This window comes from Rhinatrema bivittatum, chromosome 2, assembly GCF_901001135.1.
Source record: "Rhinatrema bivittatum chromosome 2, aRhiBiv1.1, whole genome shotgun sequence".
Lineage (NCBI taxonomy): Eukaryota > Metazoa > Chordata > Amphibia > Gymnophiona > Rhinatrematidae > Rhinatrema > Rhinatrema bivittatum.
Window position 1 is genome coordinate 582,445,665 of NC_042616.1, and position 19,934 is coordinate 582,465,598.

General features: G+C 44.8%; 1 protein-coding gene across 1 annotated transcript in view; it reads left to right on the forward strand.

Annotated features, from left to right (window-relative positions):
* Positions 1–19,934, forward strand: part of LAMA1 (laminin subunit alpha 1) — a 395,343-nt gene that overhangs the window by 269,420 nt on the left and 105,989 nt on the right. Inside the window, exons 35-43 of the mRNA XM_029591028.1 lie at positions 2,525–2,636; positions 4,121–4,283; positions 11,059–11,266; positions 12,157–12,273; positions 12,353–12,516; positions 12,832–12,970; positions 14,911–15,013; positions 16,525–16,641; positions 17,636–17,818. Coding sequence (XP_029446888.1) covers positions 2,525–2,636; positions 4,121–4,283; positions 11,059–11,266; positions 12,157–12,273; positions 12,353–12,516; positions 12,832–12,970; positions 14,911–15,013; positions 16,525–16,641; positions 17,636–17,818 — 1,306 coding nt within the window. The remainder of the gene's footprint in view (positions 1–2,524; positions 2,637–4,120; positions 4,284–11,058; positions 11,267–12,156; positions 12,274–12,352; positions 12,517–12,831; positions 12,971–14,910; positions 15,014–16,524; positions 16,642–17,635; positions 17,819–19,934) is intronic.

The window sequence follows — 19,934 nt, forward strand, 5'->3', positions numbered from 1 at the left end:
GAATTCAAAGGGCTTTGGGATAAACACTGGATCCCTAAAGGCTAGGGGATGGAAATGAAGGAAAGAGTGCATGGGGGTAACTTGCTGGGGCAGCGGTTATTACCCATAACCACTAAACCTTGATGCTTTTGATGCCACTGCATTATTTCTGTCTGATTCAGCAGCTGGGGTAAAAGGGAATTGGATCTAGACAGCACCAACAAGGGCCCTGACTTTTATGGTCTGGGGAACTGATATGCAGACATAAGGGAAAAAGCACAAGATTGCTTCTACAGCCAAGTCCATAAGCATAGCACATCAAGCACCACTGAATTTTCAAGAAGGCTCATCACCCAGTAAATATGTTGCTAGCAGTAAATGTTTTATGGGTTGTCATAAGGCTTGAGGATAACTGCACAGTGCAGCAGTTACTACTATAAGAAGCTTGCTGGCAGACTGAATGGATCATACTGACCTTTTCTGCCATCATTATTATGTTGCTATATTTTCTTGTGGATGACCTCTGGGCAGGAGGTAAATGGGCATCCCTCTTGCCCCTCCAGACCCCAGCGAATGAAGTACCTGGGGGCCAGGGTGGTTCCTGACCTAGGACATTTTTGGGAGATTGAGGGGGCATGGCGGGGGGTGGAGTAGGGCTGGAGAGCTTCTGGGTTGTTTTTGTTTTTTTGATTTGTTTTTTCTATTTTTTGTTTTTTAATGTTTGTCATTTTTTAAATAAGTAGAAATGAAATGAAATAAAAATTAAACAAAATGAAACCCAGAAGAGAAAAATAACCAAAAATGAAAAAAAAACCCCCACAAACAGAAATGTTGAGGCTGCACACTCCTAATATATACATTTATAAACAGTTTGATTAACACGCTATCATTTGAGCTTTCTGTGTTAAAGCCTTCGTTTTTCTTAGTGTGGGGAGTTAAACTCTTCTGTGTGCCATATATGTAAACTATTAAGAATGGAGTATGGGGCTGGCCTGATGCCTTGGTTGTATACAAGAGATCAGGGTTTGATTCTTGAGCCTAGCTTCTGCTTCTTGGAAACTGAACAATATTCTCTCAACCTCTGGGGAAAGGAAGTTCCAGCCATTGCACAGCAGCGAGGGCTAGTAGCCAGATTCAGTGAATATTCATACTGAGCTTCAGAATATTCTGGGAAATGTGAACTGCGGTGCCTGTCCAAAGAGACCTGCTGAGATGGCAAGGCTAGATGAGGGAGGTGATGAAAATTTGGGTAATTGTGAACAAACTCTCAAGGCACCATGGTACTAATAGAGAGCGGTTCTGATTGAACTGAAACATCAGAACTGAACAGAAGAAAGCTTCGAGGTAAAAAGAATAAATGAAAATGAAGTGCGTTTTGTGCTTTAGTCATATCAAATCCAAAAGCTACTGGCAGCATATGACGTCCATCATTCCAGCTTCTACACTATGACCTTGATTCAGCACATCTGAGTGCATTTGTACCTGAAAAAGGTTTAAATATGGCAGATTCTGAAGGGAAAGAAACTTGTTTTAGAGCACAAAGCCTCATACCAAGGCACAACATTGATGGGCTGTTTACCTGAGAAAAAGAAGGGAGATAGTCGGAGAGATGGGATGGAGGAAAAGAAAGGTGAAAGTGGGGGGAAAGGGAGGGAGTTAGGTCACCTTAAGAAGAATATGGAAAATGTGACAGGTAAAGGACACTTTACTTCTCAATTAGGCCTGGGTGTTAGAAGGAAAAACAAATGGGATTGGGCGAATATAAGAGGAGGGTGTCTAAAGGTTGGTTATAGTGAGCGGTAGCTTGTTCCCAGTGAAAGAACCGCCTCTCTAGTTGGGCGGGAGGTGTGCCACAGCGTCAGCTTCCTGGCAACATGCGGCCCTGTTGTTCAGCCCATTTCCAAAACAAAGTTCTGTACCCTCCCCCACCACTCACACATTGCTGCCTGCATTCCTTGAATCCTCCCATCACTGCTGCTTCTCTGTAAAGCACACATAGTACGCCAAGGGCCTGATTTTACGCAAGTTAAATGCACTTTGCTCGAGTAAGTGGGCTTTTGAAAATTGCTACAATATATGCTACTGAATTGTGCATAGGATTTACTCACCTAAGTGCACTTTTCAAGTAAATGGCTTTTGAAAATTGCTATGATAGTATGTTTTATTTACGCACGTAACTCCTTTGAAAATGGCCTCCTTAGTCTTTTTGTCTGCTTCTAAACCTTTCCCATGAGCCATTTGCTGGCAGTAGACCCAACAGATCTTGAAACACGAAGTGCAAAGTAACTAACACTGTGATGCACAGGAAAACAGGAAACAACTCCATAAAAACACTTGCTGGTCAGATACTAGCAATTCAAAAATGCCAAAAGTGGGGAAAAAACCCCATTAGACTCTAGATAAGTGGTGAAAAACAAGACACGCTTGAAAACCATATTGGTTGCCTCTCTTCTAATGAAATAGCTTGTGGCACAAAAATACTGAAGACATCTGCTGGTTCATAAAAGTTTAGTCATTTAGAAAAAAATGTATTCTCTTCCTTCAGGTGACTGAGGTATTTGTAAGCGGGCAACAGCTGAATAATGCCACTAAAATAACCTTGAACAAGACTCAAGAGTTGTCTGCGTTTATTGTCAAGATGCAAGCAGCTGTTAAAGGTAAAGTAGTAAACTAGCACTTTCTTTACGTATATCTTTCACCTTTCTATTACCTGTTTTGGGTCCGTGTGGTGACTCAATGGCAGATGCTGCCATGCAGTGGACTTAGGTGGGAGCCTCAAGGCTAGGATTCTGCTCTCTGGGCCAATGAGGGCTAGAGATACTGCGGAAGCAGTGTTCACCAGGGGCGGGAATAAAAACAAAACAAAACAACATTTTCTTGTTCTGTTGTTTTCCTTCAGTCTTATGCCATTTATATTGTGTTTTTTTTCCCAAGTATATTTTAATGTTTTTTTTTCCTTTTGGCATGAGCTATATTTTAGCAAGGCACGCACAAATTTGTACTAAATTTGATGAAGAACCTGCACTGAAATGCTTTTAGTGTGTGCTAAACTGACATAAATGGCATAAATTGTATAGGGTAGATTTTAAAAGGTGCACGCGCGTGTCCATGTGCGTGCAGTTCCAGGCATGCGCATAAGTGAGGGCGGCGCGCACAGGAGGGTGAATTTTAGCAAATTACGCTCGGTGACGCATTCGGGAATCCCCCAGTTTCCTACCTCCCTGCCTAACCTTCCTTCCCTTTCCCCTTTCCCCTCTCCACCCCAACCCCTACCCCCTTCCTAACTAAAATAATTTTTAAAATTGTTGTACTTACTGCTCCATCGGAGCAGAAGCAACGTACATGCACTGGCCGGCTGCCAGCGCGCGCCTCCCCAGAACAGCGGCTAATGGCCGCTGTCCCAGCCGCCCTTTACCCCAACCTGCCTCACTCCTGCCCAGACCATGCCCCCCCCCCCCCCAGCCCATCCCTTTTTCAGGGCCTGGCACTTGTGTGCTTATCGGCACTTATACGCGTGGCCGGGCCCTTTTGAAAATGCGTGCGGCATGTGCAGGGCTTGGCCATGCATGTAAGTGCTGATTTTTATGCACGCACTCGTTTTAAAATTCGGCCGTATTTCCTTTGCTCTTGTGTTGCCATGAATGGGAAAATCTCAAAATGATATGACAAACATTCGTTGATGTTTTCATGTCATTTTAAAGTGACTGCACCTCAGGGAGGAGACCTATCAAGCAGTGGTAAAACCTAGTGGCCAAGCATGAGGGCCACATTTAGCTGTATTCTGGAAGAAGCCGTAGATTTGGCCCTTGGCTGAGAGTTGTCCCTGAGTGGCTGGGCTGAGCTGCTTGGGGAATATTAAAACGGTGGGAAACGTCTTCAGGTAGTCTCATGGCATTATAGCCCAATAGAGGGCTGGTTCCGATTGAGTTGAAACTGCCACTCTACCTTTAAAAGTTTTTAAATGTTTTTTGCAAGGATATCATGATTCTAGCTTGTAGTTAATTTGGACTGTTTATTTGGTTGTTCCTATTTTGCATGCTTTCCTTTTTATTTTTCAGGCAAAGAAATACTTGATTCCTTTGCTCTCTCATTGAAATGTCCTCTTAGTAATGAGGACATGTAATTTTCTTTTCCTTGGCAGTGCTGGCTGAAATGGTAGTGACTCTGAACGAGTCTCTGGCTGCTGACATCCAGCTGTCTAACAGCACTCTCCAGGACCTGCAGGAGGAGGTCTTCGCCATGCTGCGCATGATGCATGCAAGGGATTTCATGCATCACCACCAAAAAGCTAGCACCGAGATCAAGTAAGGCCTTAAAGATTTGTGTTTAGGTTCAGGCTGATGAACAGGCTTAAACAAAAAATTGTTTTTGCTTTTTGGGTTAGTTTTTTTTCACCTGGGATTCTGAGGCACTGAAAGCAAGGGGCTAAGTTAAAGCCAGAGATGTTCCTGAACATACCCAGATCAGTCCAGACCAGTGGGTTATGCATCCCTACCAGCAGATGGAGTCAGAGAACAAAAACTTTGGGCACTGCTACATAACTGAGAGTGCCACCTGCTGTCCCTCAGTATTTCTCTGATTCCAGCAGATGGTAGAGGTGCATTCCTGCAGTCTGTTTTAAAAAAAAAAAAAAAAAAAAGGAAAAAGATAGGGAAAAGAAGTAGAATAGTTAGGACTAGTAGTACCGCTTCCTGAAGTGTTAGGCACCTTTGTGGGCCATCCCCCTTTGGAAGCCGGGCGACCGGGGGGGGGGGGTTATGGACGCCCCTGCCTGTGTCTCGACCGCAGCAGTCCAGTGGCTCGACAACCAGGGGCTCCTGGTTTCCTCGTCCACTGAAGCGGTTCCCCTTCCTCGGCTCCCTGAGGCTCCTAGGGTGTCTCTTTAAAGTTTAAAAAAAAAAAAGACAAAAGGGACTTCCTCAAGGTAGGTGTGGAGTGTGTCGAGGGATGGGCTGTGCGGTTGCTGGCAGCCAGTGGTGAAGAGGGAGCTAGAACCCTATGGACCTTGTCGGCATCCCGGGACACCGGGTAGGTCGACAGGAGTGGGAGGGGAAGCCTTCGCACATTTTTTTCTTTTTTTTTCTCTTGGTACGTTTCTCGACCGGTCTCGGCTGTCAGAACTTCGCTCTTGCAGGGAGGTGGTTATTTTTAGTTCCCTTGGCCGCGCGGCGGTTTCCCTACTTCTTTTTTTCCTTTTTTGCAGACTACTGCTTGGCAACGCGGGCCAGCTCTTGACTCCGCGAACCAAAATTGCGGCCTGCCGCGCGTGTGGCGCGACAGGACAGACACTGGATGGAGATTCCCTCCGCTCTGCGTGTAGCACCAGGCAAGAGGGACCTTCTTCGGGGGAAAGGGCTGGCAGGCAAGGCCTGCGGTCCTCTGGTTCGATGTGGGGGGGGAGGGGCGACCTGCATCAGATGCCGTGGGATGAGGAAGCCCCCCTCTATCCTTTTCCCTGTGGAGCAAGTTTGTTCTTTTGGAGTGGATGGTGGACTATCGGACCCCTCAGATGGGGGGGAGGGGGGGAGAGGACCCAGAGGAGTTTTGCCCGGAGTTTGTGCTGCTGCTTCACCAGGCTTTCCTGGTTAGGAAGCAGGCAGCGCTGAAGAGAGCAGCGCGGCCAGATGTGCCTTCGGAACCTCTGGCTAAGCGAGCGTCCAAGGGGCTTTTGGATGCCCAGCCACCTTCAGGGGACCGACAGGGGACCCGAGTCAAAGATAGGTCGACGGCTCCACTGGGGGACACCATGGTTTCACCTTTGGATCAGGACCCGGGGGTCCCACTGGATATGGGTGATGGGACCCAGGACGACCCGGATCCAGACGAGCTGCCTTCATCGGAGGGCGACCCAGCATGGTGTGCTTGTTTAAGCTTGAGGAGCTTAGACCTCTTATCCCCCAGGATTTGGAAGTTCTGGGGGTCAAGGTGGCTCAGGAGGAGTCTGACAGCGAATGGGATAACCCAGTCCTGGATGGGATTCGTGGTCCTACGAGCTCCTTTCCGCTACCAAAGAAGGTTCGCAAACTGGTTACGTGGGAGTGGGATTCGCCAGACGAGGGCTTGAAGGTGGGCAGAGTGATGGCGAAGATTTACCCCCTCTCGCAGGATGTTTTGGATCTTCTGAAGGTGCCAAAGGTGGACGCGGCAGTGTCTGCCGTAACGAAGAAGACCACCATTCCTATGGCCGGGGCTGCGGCGCTGAAGGACATAAAGGACCGCAAGCTGGAGATTCAGCTTAAATGGGTCTTTGAGGTCTCCGCTCTGAGTCTGCGGGTGGCTATTTGTGCCAACCTCATGCAGAGAGCCTGCCTTTGTTTGGTCCAGGAGGTATCTGCGGCGCCGAATGCCAGCAGTGGTGGACCCTTACAGGCCGCGCGATTGGAGGCCGGTGTTGTGTACGTCGCAGACACTCTGTATGATTTGATTCGTACCTCGGCGCATAGCATGGCGGTCTCGGCTCGTAGACTCCTCTGGTTGCGAAACTGGTCAGCGGATTTGTCCCCCAAGTCTCACTTTGTAACCTGCTCTTCAAGGGCAAGCTTCTCTTCGGGGAAGACCTGGACTAATTGCTGAAGTTACTTGGGGAATCCAAAGGCAACCAGCTTCTGGAGGATAGGAAACCTTCAGGGAAGGTCTTTCCCCCTCGGCCTCTCTTTCGGGACTCTCGCAGATTTCGCTCAGGTAGGTCTTAGGTTCCTTTGGGGTCCAGGCCAGCCTGCCAGCAATCCTTTCGTGGAGATCATTGCCCAGGCAGAGAGTCCACGGCCCCGGGAGCTGGACGTGGAAAACTCTCCCAATGAAGCCAGGGGCACCCATTCTGTCACAAAAGCTGTAAGAGGCAGATTGTCGAGCTTTTACGCGGAGTGGGCGAGGATTACCTTGGACCGTTGGGTTTTGGAAGTGGTCCGGGATGGTTACGCTCTTTTCGCGCACAGTGCGGGAGGCCTTTGTGGAATCTCGAGTAGCCTTGCGGGCCAAACGCGAGGCATTGCAAGGGACTCTGCAATGGTTTCTCAATCTCAGAGCCATTGTTCCAGTTCCCTTAGTGGAACAGGGCCAGGGCCGGTATTCGGTGTACTTTGTGGTTCCCAAGAAAGAGGATACCTTTCAGCCCATTCTGGATTTGTAGAAGGTGAACCAGTGCCTTCGAGTCCCCCGTTTTCACATGGAGACCTTGAGGATAGCTGTGGCTGCAGTGCACAAAGGGGAGTTTCTCACGTCCTTAGACCTCACTGAGGTGTATCTACACATCCTGATCCTTTGGGATCACCAGCGGTACCTCTGGTTCAAAGTCCTGGGTCAACATTTCCAGTTTCAGGCTCTTCCGTGCAGCCTGGTGATGGCCCCACGTACCTTCACCAAGGTCATGGTGGTTGTGGCAGCGTTCTTGCGGAAGGAGGGAGTCTTAGTCCACCCGTATCTAGACGACTGGTTGATTCGAGTGAAGTCACGAGAGGACTGCGAGAGATTGATCCAGAGGGTGATGATCACCTTATAGTTGCTCGGCTGGGTCATAAATGTCCAGAAAAGCTACTTGGAACCCACTCAGTCACTAGTTTACTTGGGAGCGCTTTTCGATACTGCCCAAGGCAAGGTTTTTCTAGCATCAGACTGTGTGGCAAAGCTGCAGGATCAGGTCAGGGCGCTCCTTCAGAGGAAGGTTCAGACAGTTTGGCATCATTTACAAGTCCTGGGGTCCATGGCCTCCACCTTGGATTTGGTTCCATGGGCGTTCACTCATTTGCGGATGTTCAGCGTCCGCTGTTGTCGAGGTGGAGCCCTGTGTCTGAGCAGTTCTAAGTACCATTGCCTCTGCTTCCAGAGTCAGTCTGTCATGGTGGCTTTTGTGCAGCAACCTGGAATGGGGGGGGTGGACTTGGACCTACCGAATTGGGTGGTTATCTCCCACTGATGCCAATCTGTCAGGTTGGGGAACAGTTTGTCTGAACAAATCAGCTCAAGGTCTTTGGTCGCCAATGGAGAGTTCCTGGTCCATCAACTGCCTCGAGACAAGGACTGTCTGGTTGGCCCTCCGAGCATTTCTACCCCTAGTCAAGAACTCCATGGTTCGGGTATTCTCAGAGAATGCGACGACGGTAGCCTACATCAACCGGCAAGGCAGAACAAGGAATCTTGTGGTGGCACTGGTAGCAAGGCTTTTGTTCGCCTGGGCAGACACCATCTCAAAGGAATCGCCACATTGCATATCGCTGGGGTGGAAAATGTTCAAGCGGACTTCCTCAGCAGGCAACAGCTCGATCCAGGGGAGTGGGAGCTGCCCCCGAAGCTTGGAACCTCATTTGTGCTAGGTGGGGCGAGCCTCAGTTGGATCTGATGGCAGCTCAGGCCAATGCGAAGACAGAACGCTACTTCAGTCGTCGGCGAGAGGTGGGTTCAGTAGGGTTAGATGCCCTAGTGCGCCCTTGGCCCACGGGAATTCTTCTCTATGCCTTCCCTCCCTGGCCTCTCATCGGGCGGATTCTCCGACGCATAGAGTGCCATCCAGGCAGTGGAGTGGCTGCGTCGTCCATGGTTCATGGACTTGGTTTGAATAGCGCTGGAAGGTACCCTTCAGCTGGCTCATCTCCCATACCTGCTCTGTCAGGGGCCCATATTTTCGGATCGGGAGGATCACTTCTCTCTTGCGGCTTGGCTTTTGAGAGGCAGTGATTGTGATTGAGGGGATATTCAGAGCAGATCATTTCCACTCTTCTTCAGGTGTGTCGACCATCTACTTCTATGGCCTATGTTAGGGTCTAGAAGCTATTTGAAGCATGGTGTCACCAGCGCTCCTTAGATCCTTTGGCAACGGAGATTCCACAGGTGTTGGAATTTATTCAACAGGGACTGGCTAAGGGTTTGGCTTACAATTTACTTTGGGTCCAAGTAGTGGCTCTAGGTGCCTTATAGGGCAGGTTTCACAGTCGGTCGCTGGCGGTTCACCCAGATATTTCTAGTTTCCTCAAGAGGGTCAAGCATTTATGCCCTCCTGTCTGCCAGTTATGTCCGGATTGGAGCTTAAATCTGGTGCTTCGTGTGCTTTGTGAGGCTCCCTTTGAGCCTTTGCGCAGGTCTCCGATTAAAGATTTGACCTTGAAGACAGTGTTCCTGGTAGCCATTTGTTCTGCTTGGCGGATTTCAGAGTTGCAGGTATTGTCGTGTCGAGATCCTTTCCTTAGGATTTATGATGATCGAGTTTCACTGCGCACGGTGCTTTCATTTGTTCCCAAGGTGGTGTCTGCCTGTATGTCAATCAGGAGGTGGATATGCCTGGCTTTCTGCAGTGGGCTCGTAATTCCTCTCAGGGGAGGCATCTTCATCTTTTGGATGTCTGTCATACTCTTTTGCGGTATTTGGAGGTTACCAATGACTTCCAGCGATCAGATCATCTGTTTGTCTTGTTCTGTGGACCTAAGAAGGGTGACAAAGCTTCTAAAGCTACTATTGTGTGCTGGATTAAGGAGGCTATCTGCTCGGCTTATGTTGCTCGTGGGTGTCAGGTCCCCTTTTGTCTGAGATCTCATTCCACTAGGGCCCAGGCTACCTCCTGGCTGAGTGTCAGCTTCTTTCTCCACAGGAAATCTGCAGAGCGGCAGTTTGGTCCTCTCTCCACACTTTCAGCAAGCATTATCGCTTGGATGTTAGGGCGAATGATGAATCGTCCTTCGGGGAGAGTGATCTGCGTGCAGGTCTTTCGGGTTCCCTCCCAGTTTAGGGCGGCTTGGGTACATCCCACTGGAGTGGACTGATCTGGGTATGGGTATGTTCAGAAAATGAAAATTGGTTCTTACCTGCTAATTTTAGTTCCTGTAATACCACAGATCAGTCCAGAGGCCCACCCTCTTTTCAGACTCCGAAAGACTGCCTTGAGATGTAAGGTTTGGCTGAAGAACATTTTTTCTTGGATACTATTGCAGATGCTGTAGAAGGAGCAGGTGCCGAGGTGGTCTGGCAGCGTTTTGTTCTTTCGTTACGGGCGAATGGTTGGCTGTTTGGTTTCCAACCCCCTTCGCCCGTTAGTTACATTAGTTAATGTTGATTGTGGGCTTGGGACAGGCCAATACTCTCTGTTATGTGGCACTCTCTGTTATGTAGCAGTGCCCAAGGTTTTTGTTCTCTGACTCCACCTGTTGGTGGGGATGCATAACCCACTGGTCTGTACTGATCTGTGGTATTACAGGAATGAAAATTAGCAGGTAAGAACCAATTTTCATATATTCAGGTTGCCTGCTAGCTTTACCTTTTTAAGTCACAGTTCTAATTACTGTTGATTTTTTCAGAATATTGACACTCTTTCTGACTGTATTGCTTCTGTTTGTGGTCCATCAGGGTGGTAAATGCTTACCTTTTCTTTCTGATTTTTCTTTAATTATTTATATAGGCAAACTAATCACCTTAATGAGAAAGCGATTACTGAAAAAAAATGTTCGTCTTCCTTGGGTAATGCTTTGTCAGTATCTAAATTGCAATAGATACAATATTTTTCCTTCGGTCACTTAAGTCATTTCTCACATTTTAAGTAACATTTAAACTAAGATAGAATTAGAACAGATTATAATTTTTGTGCTAAAAGTACTTATTAATATGCAGCAGAATCTTTCCAGTTCATTTCAGCTCTATATTGGCATAGGTTGTGTCACGTTTGGAATGCTAATGAGTTTAAGCACAATTAAAGCGGTTGTTGCTTGGATTGTGTATCAGCTTGGCTCAGATCTTGATCTTCTTCACTGAGCTGTTTCTTTCCCAGCAACTTTTGAAAACTGTATTAAGAGGAATAGGTCCCTCCCCTCCAGTAGCTCAGTTTGTCAGGTAGTAGGCAGGAGGTTCAGGAAATATGTAATTAATTAATTAATTAAATAAAAGTGGTTCTTGGTTGTGATCCTCCTGGTTCCCATAAAGGACTTGCTTTCAGGATCTTCAAAAAGAACATGCATGAGAGAGATCTGCAAACTTTTAGTTCAAGATCAAATTAATTTTGGATCTGTTTAGGGCAGGGAATCATGTGGGCTGGAGTTGAGAATCCCTGGAATAAAAGCTCTCACCACTTATTTATCTATTCTTGTGCCTGATATTCCTTAGAGCTGCAGAAAATTTATTGTTGCGAGCTAAGGAGTACGAGAAACCTCAACAAGAACTGAATAAGCTGAAAGATAATGTACGCACTTTCTTGAAAGATCACATCACAAACCTTCAAGAAGCCAAGGATCTTGTGAATGAAGCACGCACAGCCAACAATGAGACCAGTCGTCTCCTCATTCTTCTCCTCCGTAATCTGGCAGAATTAAATGTAAGCAAAGTTTGACAGATAACACTGTTATGTCATTGGTTAGTGGCATGTTTTAAAGCTTTGTTAAAGTTGGCTATGTGTAGCAGTATAGCAGAAGAAAGCTGCTGTTTTTCTTCTGCACTTACAGTGCGTGTCTCTTTAGAGTGGAGCTGAAAACACAAGTACCTTATCCACCTGAGATCTGTAATTAATACACAAATCCAAACTCTAGAAATGCCATATTACTATTATAAAGTAGTTTGGCTGCCATGTTTGTCCACTTGAATGCACAGAAATGAAGGTTAACAAATAAACACAAAACAAAATATTCAAATTGATACCTTTTTATTGGACTAACTTAATACGTTTTTTGACTAGCTTTCAGGGGCTAATACTCTCTTCCTCATGTCAGAATTCAAATGAGCAAAAGATGACATTTACCAGGAAATATAAAACAGTGAGGTAGTAATAAGTAAATAATAAAAGGCAATGATAAGGTGAAGGAGAAGACCTGGGGTGGGATGGGGAAGGGGGTGAGGGAGGTTTGATGGGTGATCAGAAGATGACAGGCAATATAAATTTTGTGGTTCATAATGTTTCATATTATTTCCTAGTAAATGTCATTTTTTGCTCTTTTGAAATCTGACCTGAAGAAGAGCGTATTAGCTGTCGAAAACCAGTAATAAAATGTATTTTATTAACCTTTATTTATGTAATTACTATTATAAAATGGAAGATGAGATTATGAACTAGTGAATCAGGTTGTCAGATTTCAAAATCAAACATTGGCTTTACTATAAGCACATGTCATGAAATTAAAAAGAAGCTTTGTGGGAGAAGGGGGAGCTCTGCGTAATTTAAATTTATCTTGTAATATGTTGACTGCATTCAATAAATGGCTTGAACTACAGGATAAAAAGCAAAATATCCTTGAGGGGAAGGATCTCTCCTTGACACTAATTGAAGAAGGGCTGGGACTGGTGAAGGAAGCTGCTCTTCTAGCAGAAAATACAAGAAACATGACATCTGTAAGTACCAGCAGTGGTATCCTTAGTTTGCATTCTGAATCCAGCAGAAAAAGCTTGTTTCTGATTTGTTCATACTTAGTCCTTAGAGATCCACCGAGATGAGTTTATTTTATGGTATGCCAAGATCCGTTACCATGTGGACAACTTGGTCATGCAGATGGCCAAAAGGGAAGCACTGGACCTAGTATACCGAGCAGAGGATCATGCGGCTGAACTTCAGAGACTTTCGCGATCATTGGACAGGTGAAACGAATTTTAAAAGAAGTAATTTTCAGTGAAGGCTTGTTTAAACGTATTCACAAATATCACACAAGTAGACGATGGGTTGATTAGTCCAGGGACTTGGTGATTTCGTTACCATGCTTCTGTTTCTCCCAGCTCAGACTGAGAAAAGATGGTTTTCACCATCTGGCCTTCGTAATGCGAAGAGTGTGCAGATATCTTTAAATGTGATTGCACATTGCAGCACGGACACACTTCTTGTTTTCTTTCTTCATAAGTCTTAATCACTCCTGCGGTACATGCATGAACACATTTTTGTTCCTGTTTTTGTTTCAGTGCTCTTTTGGAAGTGAGAAATATGTCCCTGAATGCTACCTCTGCTGTCCATGTTCACTCCAGCATCCAAAGCCTCATCGAACAGGCTGAAAGTTTGGGTGATGAATCTAACCACACAGGAACACATGCACTAGAATCGGTAAGGTCTCTCACCTTTGGAGTGCCTGTTTTTCAGTAGTACATTTGGAGTTGTTCAGTCTGCATAATGTGAAACATAGAATTAATCTTACTGTGTGAGTTCACATGTGATGGACATGGATAGCACCTTGTCAGATTTTGACATCCTACTATATATTCAGAGGTCTGGAAAAAAAAAAGTTCTGTGCTTTTTCTTTTAACCTATACCTTTCCAGGCACTGCATTCATTTTGAGTAAGAACATGTAAATAAGTTTTCTAAACTTGTTGTAAGCCAGTTTATAGAATTATATTTTTCTCATGTATTTTGTATGTCGTGTATGCTTTCCTAGCATTTATGAATAAAAAGTCACATATGGAGATTAAAGCCTTAATCTTCTTTCATCCAAACTATTCAGACAGTACAGTGCTGCATTCCAATCAATTTGTTCACACTGTCTGAGCAGTATTTGTTTCTAATGTGTACAGTATTAGCAATACAATCTACAATTGTGTTCTAGTTCACTGCATTTGCTTATTAGCTAACCTTTTGGCTAGAAAAAAATGACTTTCAACAGAATTGGAAACCATCATTCAAAACTTATGACTGTAACAAAGCATTTTATTAATTAATGGGCTCTTTCAGTGAGCCTAGAAAGGCTTTTTTATAACTCCTAGTAACCCTTTGCTTATCTCTAAAATGTAAATAATAAAAAAAATAATAAAATCAACCCCAAACAGCTAAGTGTTAGCTTAAAAATCTATTTGGGAAATCCCCACCCAGGTCCTCCTACCCCTCTGATCACCCAGGCCCTTTCCTAGATAACCTTGTTGGTCTAGTGGTGTTGATTGCCACCATTTTCAAAATGGCGCTGGCTGACAGTATAGTTGTTCCGTGTATGTACCCGAATCAGTCCAGATTCCTGGGATTATGCATCCCTGCCAGTAGATGGAGACAGAAAGTTTTTTTTATTAGACATGCCATTGATGAAACTAATACAGCAAACTGGGACTAGGAAAAGAGCTTTCACAGTGATGGCATCTGTCCTGTGAAACAATTTGACAAAGGAGATTAGAGCAAAAAAACAAACTAAATATTATAGGATGAAAGCAAAAACCACCTTGTTTCCAGCCAATTGATCATGCCATCAGAACTGGATTGTGAGTTGGTTGGAAGTTAAGTTCCGAGCTCATTAAAACTCTGGATAAGAAATAGAGGCCAAGTGTTGGAATTAGTAAATAGGGCAGCAGGATAAAGAAGAGGTTTATTGGATGATGTTTTGATAAAATAGAGACTGAGCTTTTCATAAGCAGGGGTAGTGGGAAAGCATGAGAGGGTCTTAGGGTGTGATGTGGTTTGGAAAAGTATGAAATCAGGGTGGAGGTGGTTGATGGAGGATGTTTGAGGGAAGGGATGGGAGGAATAGTAGATGGGGAAGTTAATGAAGGTACTTTTTTAGATGAGTGAGAGAAAATTATTGGAGGGATTTTTAGAGAAAGAGGGGAGATGTTTTTTCTTTTTTTTTGTTTTGTTTTTTTTAGAAAAGGTGGACAGGTTTAGAATGGAGGAAGAACTGAGAATGAGACTTCTTCGGAGACCTAATCATTTTTAGGGGGCATGTAAAAAAAAAATATGGTGTGGCATATGTTGCCTTGGATGTTAGGTTTTATCGGGGTTTCCTGCATGTCTCCCCTGGGGTTTTAAGTACATGTCTTTTGGGATTGTGCTGGCGAGGCCAAGCTATGTTAATGACTTCTCCATGTATTAAATACACTGCTTTGATTAGTTTCTACAATTTTTTCAAGTTTGCAAATTGAAGAAATGAAATGAAGGTAATCTATTAGTTATTTTTCTGTGAACTAAATAATCCACAGTTAGTGTTCAGTCACCAGTGCTTGCTCTCTTCCCACCCCAACTTGCATTAACGCTTTTTATGAGAATATAGTGATTTTCTTAATTTCAGGTGTTTAAATCAGATGGCCCTCTTGACTCCATTGGGAAGAAAGCTCTTAAGCTCAACATCGAACTCTTGAAGGATGCAAGAAATTTGAGCAGAAAATCAGAAGGTCAAAATCCCACAATAGCTATTTAATGTCATGTTCTTCTATTAATCTCTCTGATATTGCTATCTATGCGGTCAATTTTAAAAAGCCTGCGTCCATTTGCACGCAGTTCCCGGCGCGCGCACATGGATGTGCTGATTTTATAACATGAGCGTGCGATTGGACCTTTGCCCAGTTGCCTCTGTCTGCTTCAATTAAGGAGTGGACTGGGAGGGAACTTTCCTTTACCCCTATCTACCCTTCCTCCCTTTTCCCCTCTCCTCCCCGACCCCTATACTGCCTCCTTCGGAGCAGAAGTAAGTTACACGTGCTGACTGCTGCCGACGTGCGCTTCCCCGGGACAGGGCCTAATGGCCACTGACCTGGCTGGCCCCTCCTTGCCCAGACCACGCCCCCCGGCCCGCCCTTTTTTCAGGGCCTGGCACTTTTGCACGTAGCGGGTTATGCGTATGTCTGGGTTTGTTCTAAAATGCGCGCAGCGCGCGCAAGGCCCAGCCACACGCATAACCACTGCGTTTTACGTATGTGGCCTTTTTAAAGTTGGCCCATAATTTAATGAAAGCTGGTTTCTGTTGCTTTGTCTTTTTATCTGTCACACTCAAAAGTAAATGTATTCTGTAGGTTTGTCTTTGATCCAATATTAAAGTAATTGTAGGGCAGTTATAACAGCCCCTCAGGCAATATCCCCCATGAGGGAGGGACGGGACAGTTATAACAGCGCCTTGGGTTGTCCCTTTGCATCCAGGCAGTCCACATGTATCAGCCAGAAGAAGAAATCCAGTGTTTACTTCAAGGCCTCTTATCTGCAGCAGCCTCTGAGGGGGCATCTCCAGCAGCCATTAAGAGCAGCAGCAGCCAGGGCTGGCTCTTAGGTAACTGGCACCTTGGATGAAAATTGAAATTGGCGCCCTTCTCCTCCCCTCATTGGCGGTGGTGGCAGTGCTTGCACAGCATTTCATTCTTCAGTAGTTGTAGTTTATTCTGTCAGAAGGCTTTCATGCTTGGATCCTGTTTCCTGTGTTTGTGGAATTGGAGACTGGAAGGAGCAGGCAAGTCTGAGAATATCACCGCCTCTATCACCATGTACTATCATAGCCAGTCCCATGCATATAGTTTGTGCTCTTGTTGGAAGATGCAAAATGTCTTTTAAGCTCATACCGCATTTTTTAAAGAAATTTTGGAATAGTTAGTGTCAAGTTAATTTTTAAAGCCTTATCATCCTGCATATTATGGACATATTTTTAATCTCTTTTCTTAATTGTGCACACTTTCTTTTTTTTTTTCAGAAGGGAAGCAAAGGGCTTTCCTTGCATTTTGTGCTTACTTTTAGTTTCTGTTTGAAGGTAAACATTATTCCCCAGGGCTTGAATAAGGTGATCAATATCCAACTAATCCATGTCTTTAAGGAGTCCAAGATGCATGTGACTGCCAGACCATCCTTCAAGATTTAAGGCAGTACTGTCAAGAATTTGCATGTGCAATGTATTTGCATTTCTTTCTCCTTTAATGTTTAGATCTCGTCTCCGATTTGAATAAGTTGAAAGAAAGGGAGAGAAAAATTCAAGAGGGTGCTAAGAAAATCAGCAAACAGTTGACCAATCCATTGCTTATACTGAGCTCCCTTCCAAATGGTGAGTGGAATTTTCTTCCTTACACAGCTACCCGAGACTTTATTACAAGTATAACAAGATGTACATCTGGGAAAGAAACCCAACCTGCTTTACCACTCAGTTAAATTGTTGGTTAAAGATATATGATGCATCTTTGAAACCTGTTAGATTTATTAGAACTGCATTATATTTAATGCTGTTGGTCATCTGAGAGAAAGATCGAGGTTCCTCATCAATCAGTGTTGCTCTTGTGCAATGACCGGAAGTCCTTGGAACTTTAGATGCTGTGGATGTAGCATTCATAGTCCCCTGGGGGAGATGCCACTGCTGGCCTGAGGAGTAGAAGCTGGCCTCAGAAATCGAATCCAGCTCTCCTGCACCATACTGTACCATGTTGCTACTGAGCCATTGGACTGGCCCACCTATTTAAATTATTTTTCCGTTAACTTGCTTTTCCAGTTTTATGATTTATATAACACACAAATGGACTTTAAACTAATACTTCATCTTTATATTGTAAATTTTCCAGTAGCTAAAAGATTCATCTGTGTGTTTTGCAATATGTTAAAATGTGTTCACAGCTAATACGGTAGCAGTAGTAGTTACTTCTAGCAACTAGAATTTTTTATTTTTTAATGTTAAGCCATTATTTTAAAATGTCTTTAAGTTGTTGTTCTGCAATCCTCTTGAATCTTGAGGAGCAGCCATGTTTGGAATAGTGTTATGTCACCCTACAGAGAATGAGATCCATGCAGTATGTGTGATGCCATTTGTGATAACATAGAGCAAATGGACTTAATGAGCATGAGATAATTTACTAGCATAGCCACTCCAGGGGTTCAAGGAAAAATTAAAGAAAAATAATGATCTTATAATTTTTCTTAGTTGATAATGGTGAAGTATTGCTATTTACTGCGAGTACCTCTGAAGTAATGCACATTACATGAATGGAATAGTTTTTTCTTTTCATGATTGTTGATAGCTTATGGCAGATTATTTTTTCTGTGCATTTCAGATACTGGTGAAAATCTGCTTTTAGCTAAGCAACTTGCTGTGTCAGCTAACATCAGTGCAGTCAGTGCTCTGAACCGCCTCATGAATTTCAGTCATAAGTTGATGAACACAACTTCTGCATTGTCCAAGGTTAATGACACATTGCGGAAAACCAATGAACTCCTAATTGATTCATCAAAGGCTGGTATGTTAACTGTCTTGTTGCACTGTGAGGGAAAAATTTCATTGAGCGCACACAGAATTAGAAACAGAAGATGTTGGCAGGAAAGGACCATGTGGACTTACCCAATCTACCCATTTTTTTTCTTCCTAGTGTGCTGTTGCATTTCTTACTCAGTCTATGGTCTTCTCCCTCCCTCTGCTACTAAGGTCCCTTTGAGGTTTATATTCAAAGACCCACTGAGTGGGTCAGTTATCCGAATAACTTTGTCCGGTTAACTTTAGCCAGATATTCAGCAGCCTTTCTGCAGGTATTACTCCTGGGGGAATTCTGCGCTACTGCGAAATGCAGAATTTGCGCAGAATTCTCCATCTGCGCAGAATTGCCAAATTCTGCGCAGAAAATAGCAGAGGAGATCCTGGCATGCTGCGAACGGAGCGCGTCCTGCAGCACACACTCCGTTCGCAGCGAGGATGAAGGCCCGGCACACCGTTCACGATGAAAAGAGAAGGCCCCCATGTGCTGCGCTCCGTTCGTGGCGAAGATGAAGACCCGGCGTGCTGTTCGCGGTACACGGGGGACTTCCTTTTTTGCTGTGAACGGCGCGCCGGGCCTTCATCTTCGCCACGAATGGAGCACGTCCTGTGGCATGCCGGTGACAGAGAATGTGTGTCGGAGAGGGGGAAGGAGGGTGAGAGAGCAGGAGGGTGTGAGAGAGAGCATGGGGGGGATGCCGGTGAGAGAGAATGTGTGTGTGAGAGAGAGCGTGGGGGTATGGGGGAGGGTGAGAGACAGCTTGGTTGGTAAGAAGGGGAGTGGGGGGGATGCTTGAGAGTGGGTTTCAGAGAGGGAGCCTCTATGAGGGGAGGGTGACAGAGAGCAAGAGGGTATGAGAGAGGGCATGGGAGGTAAGAGAGGGTCAGTGGGGGGATGCTTGAGTGTGGGTTTCAGAGAGAGGGAGCCTATATGAGGATATTGTGGAGTGTGTATGTGTGTGAGAGATTGGGAGCTCATGGTATGAAAAAGGGGTCGTGTGTATGTGAGGGTGCTAACCTGTGTGATGGGATTGTGTATGTATGAGCCAGAGCCTGTGTGAAAGGCTACATGAGAGAGACACATAGGTAACCTGTATGAGGATGAATGTGTGAGAGAGAAAGGGAGATTGTGTGGGTGTGTATGCAAGGGAGAGGGCCCTGTATGTGCGGATGTGTGTGTGCGAGAGAGTGAGGGAGCCTGTATGAGGGTGTGTGTATGTGGAGAGGACACTCTTACAATGAATTTCTTGGGAAATTCTGCTCAAAATATTTAAAATTCTGCAACTTTAATAACTTTTTTCTGTAATAATTTAAAATGTAATTACTTAAAGATTGTCATGTAAATTGTGTTATTTTGACCAATATAAAGTTTGCAGAATTTTGCAGAATTTTCAGTTTTTGTGCACAGAATTTTAATTTTTTTTTTGCGCAGAATTCTCTCAGGAGTAGCAGGTACAAGTGACCCTGAATACACCCAGATAAAATTGGCCAGGTAACTTTATCTGGCTAAGTTTAGGACAGCTGTTGATTACAGTTACCAGAGTAAGCTTGTCTGGGCCGCACTGAATCAGCACTTCCCGGATGTCATGAAACAGTGCTTCTAAAATGCCCCTAGAGCCGCCTTTTTTTACCTGGGCAAATTGTATGTGGGCAACAATTTGCCCAGACAAAATTTAGCTGGGGAACGGAGGAAAATTTTCAAGCATCTAGGTTTGTCTGACTAACTCCAAAAGTTAGATGAACAAGTCTTTGAATTTTGTCCTCTTTGTGTCTGTGTCTGTCACATGCATGCTTGAATGTTGTCATTGTTTTGGTTCCTATAATCTGTGGTAGAAGTCTGGTTCTTTCCGTCTAACATTCCTTTTGAACTTTTCTCCCTTGGGTTTCATGTGGTGCATATCGGGAAAAATAACCCTTGCTGTAGTTACACAATGTTAGGTTCTGTCTTAGGAGTTACCACCCAGGAAAGAGATCTAGGCGTCATAGTGAATAATACATTGAAATTGTCAGCTCAGTGTGCTGTGGCGATGAAAAAAGCAAACAGAATACTAGGAATTATTAGGAAGGGACAGGAAAATAAAACGGAGGATGTCAGAATGCTTCAG